Source organism: Wasmannia auropunctata, unplaced genomic scaffold (assembly GCF_000956235.1).
Source record: "Wasmannia auropunctata unplaced genomic scaffold, wasmannia.A_1.0 LD333473.1, whole genome shotgun sequence".
NCBI classification, from domain to species: domain Eukaryota; kingdom Metazoa; phylum Arthropoda; class Insecta; order Hymenoptera; family Formicidae; genus Wasmannia; species Wasmannia auropunctata.
Window position 1 is genome coordinate 71,511 of NW_012029417.1, and position 1,538 is coordinate 73,048.

Sequence of the window (1,538 nt, forward strand, 5' to 3'; positions counted from 1 at the left end):
CCAGCCCGCTCAGAGATGTGTATAAGGAATGTTAGAACTGATAAGCATTGCTATAAAACGTTTTGCTTTTACACAAAATTATTTTGATTATTGAACAAAAATTATTTTCAGATCTGGATTCAGCAAAATTGTTCTTTCCGTGTAGGACTTGTGTTTTGGTGTATAGCCGACTCTTGCTATATAAAAGTCGTTCAATTCCATGCTAAATATCATCTTCTCATAAATGTTAAATGTTAAAAAGATTTCATCTAATGACAAAAGCATTGGAATTTACTGTTCCTACGATTTCTCATAGGTTTGGTTTTTCGATCAGCGAACGCTAGACGAGGGAAAAATGAGGCATGATCTCTCGTCGCTCATCAACGGCGCATTTCTTGTTGAAAGCACAAAGACGAAGCGTCATTGTGCTTTCGTAACCTTGCTGAATTGCCGAAAAACAGTTAGCCACGCAATGGAACTATACAAGTAACTTTCCATTACATATCTTTCGAAACGCCACATTTTATTTTTTATTTGATTTTACGGTCCGTCGGTTTCAGGAAGAACCAAGCTTCGCGTCGCGTCAGCATCGACGTCGACGGTGACTGTCGTGGAAAAATAACAGTCTCGTCCGAGTTTCACTTAAAGTTGTCGTCCCGCTTGAAATTGCTGGGACAGGCCCTTGGTCATCGTCGGGAAGTATCGACATTTGGTATCTTAAGATAAAACAGTTGATTGGAAAAGTTCTTTAAAGAACAGTAAGAGGGAATGTAAGAACACTGTGTAGAATCTATCGGATAACTTTTTAACTACAAATTGTATTACAACGCAAATTACCTATAATATTATTCTTAGCGAACATTAATTTGAATAATATCGCTTTCAAAGTTTATCATTTTCAATATTACCACCGGATTAATTTTTTAAAATATGTGTAAATGTATTTTTACATTCGCTATTATCTACTTATTCAGTTTAAAACCATAGTTAAACAGAAAGTGTACACGTGTGCGCGCGCGCGATACGCTTTTAGAAATTATCTCAAGTTTAATTTTACCTTGAAAAATATTATATGTTGTAAACGTTAAATTACGTTTCGTGAAATAAAATAAATAAGTGCAAACACTGACTTCGTCTCTCGCGTTTGTCCTATTGTCCGTGAGTTAATTAAACAACGCGTTAAAATTGAGCCTTGTAATTCTTCAAATTAAAAGGTGAAAAAAAGGACAATTCTTGCATTTTGGGCCTTAAGATCTTTAATCATTTATAATTAACTTAGACATTTAATTTGCCAACGCAAAGACCGGCGTTTATGTTTAAGTATGCGGTTCGCGCGGACCGTGCAAATACAGAGCGCATGAATTCATTAAAGTGTTATTTTCAACAAGTGTACAATACGAGCGAAATTCTCGTGCAGCGCGGACGGTGCACCTCTTGTGAAAGGTAAAGTTTTATTATTTGTCCATCTCTTTGAGCTTAATTAATCAAAGATGCAGGTTTTGTTTGTTGATCCTGAGTAATTATTCGTGCCGCAAGGTAACCCTCTAAGCGAAACAACA

At 36.0% G+C, this 1,538-nt stretch overlaps 1 protein-coding gene across 2 annotated transcripts in view; it reads left to right on the plus strand.

Moving 5' to 3' along the window:
* The window catches only part of LOC105460039, a 5,369-nt gene extending 4,368 nt beyond the window's left edge, over positions 1–1,001 (plus strand). The window contains exons 2-3 of one of the 2 annotated variants that reach the window (XM_011706480.1): positions 296–465; positions 540–1,001. In XM_011706480.1, the coding sequence (XP_011704782.1) occupies positions 296–465; positions 540–705 (336 nt within the window). In that variant the 3' untranslated portion in view covers positions 706–1,001. The remainder of the gene's footprint in view (positions 1–295; positions 466–539) is intronic. The other variant, XM_011706481.1, reaches the window with a different exon arrangement.
* Positions 1,002–1,538: the final 537 nt, after the last annotated feature.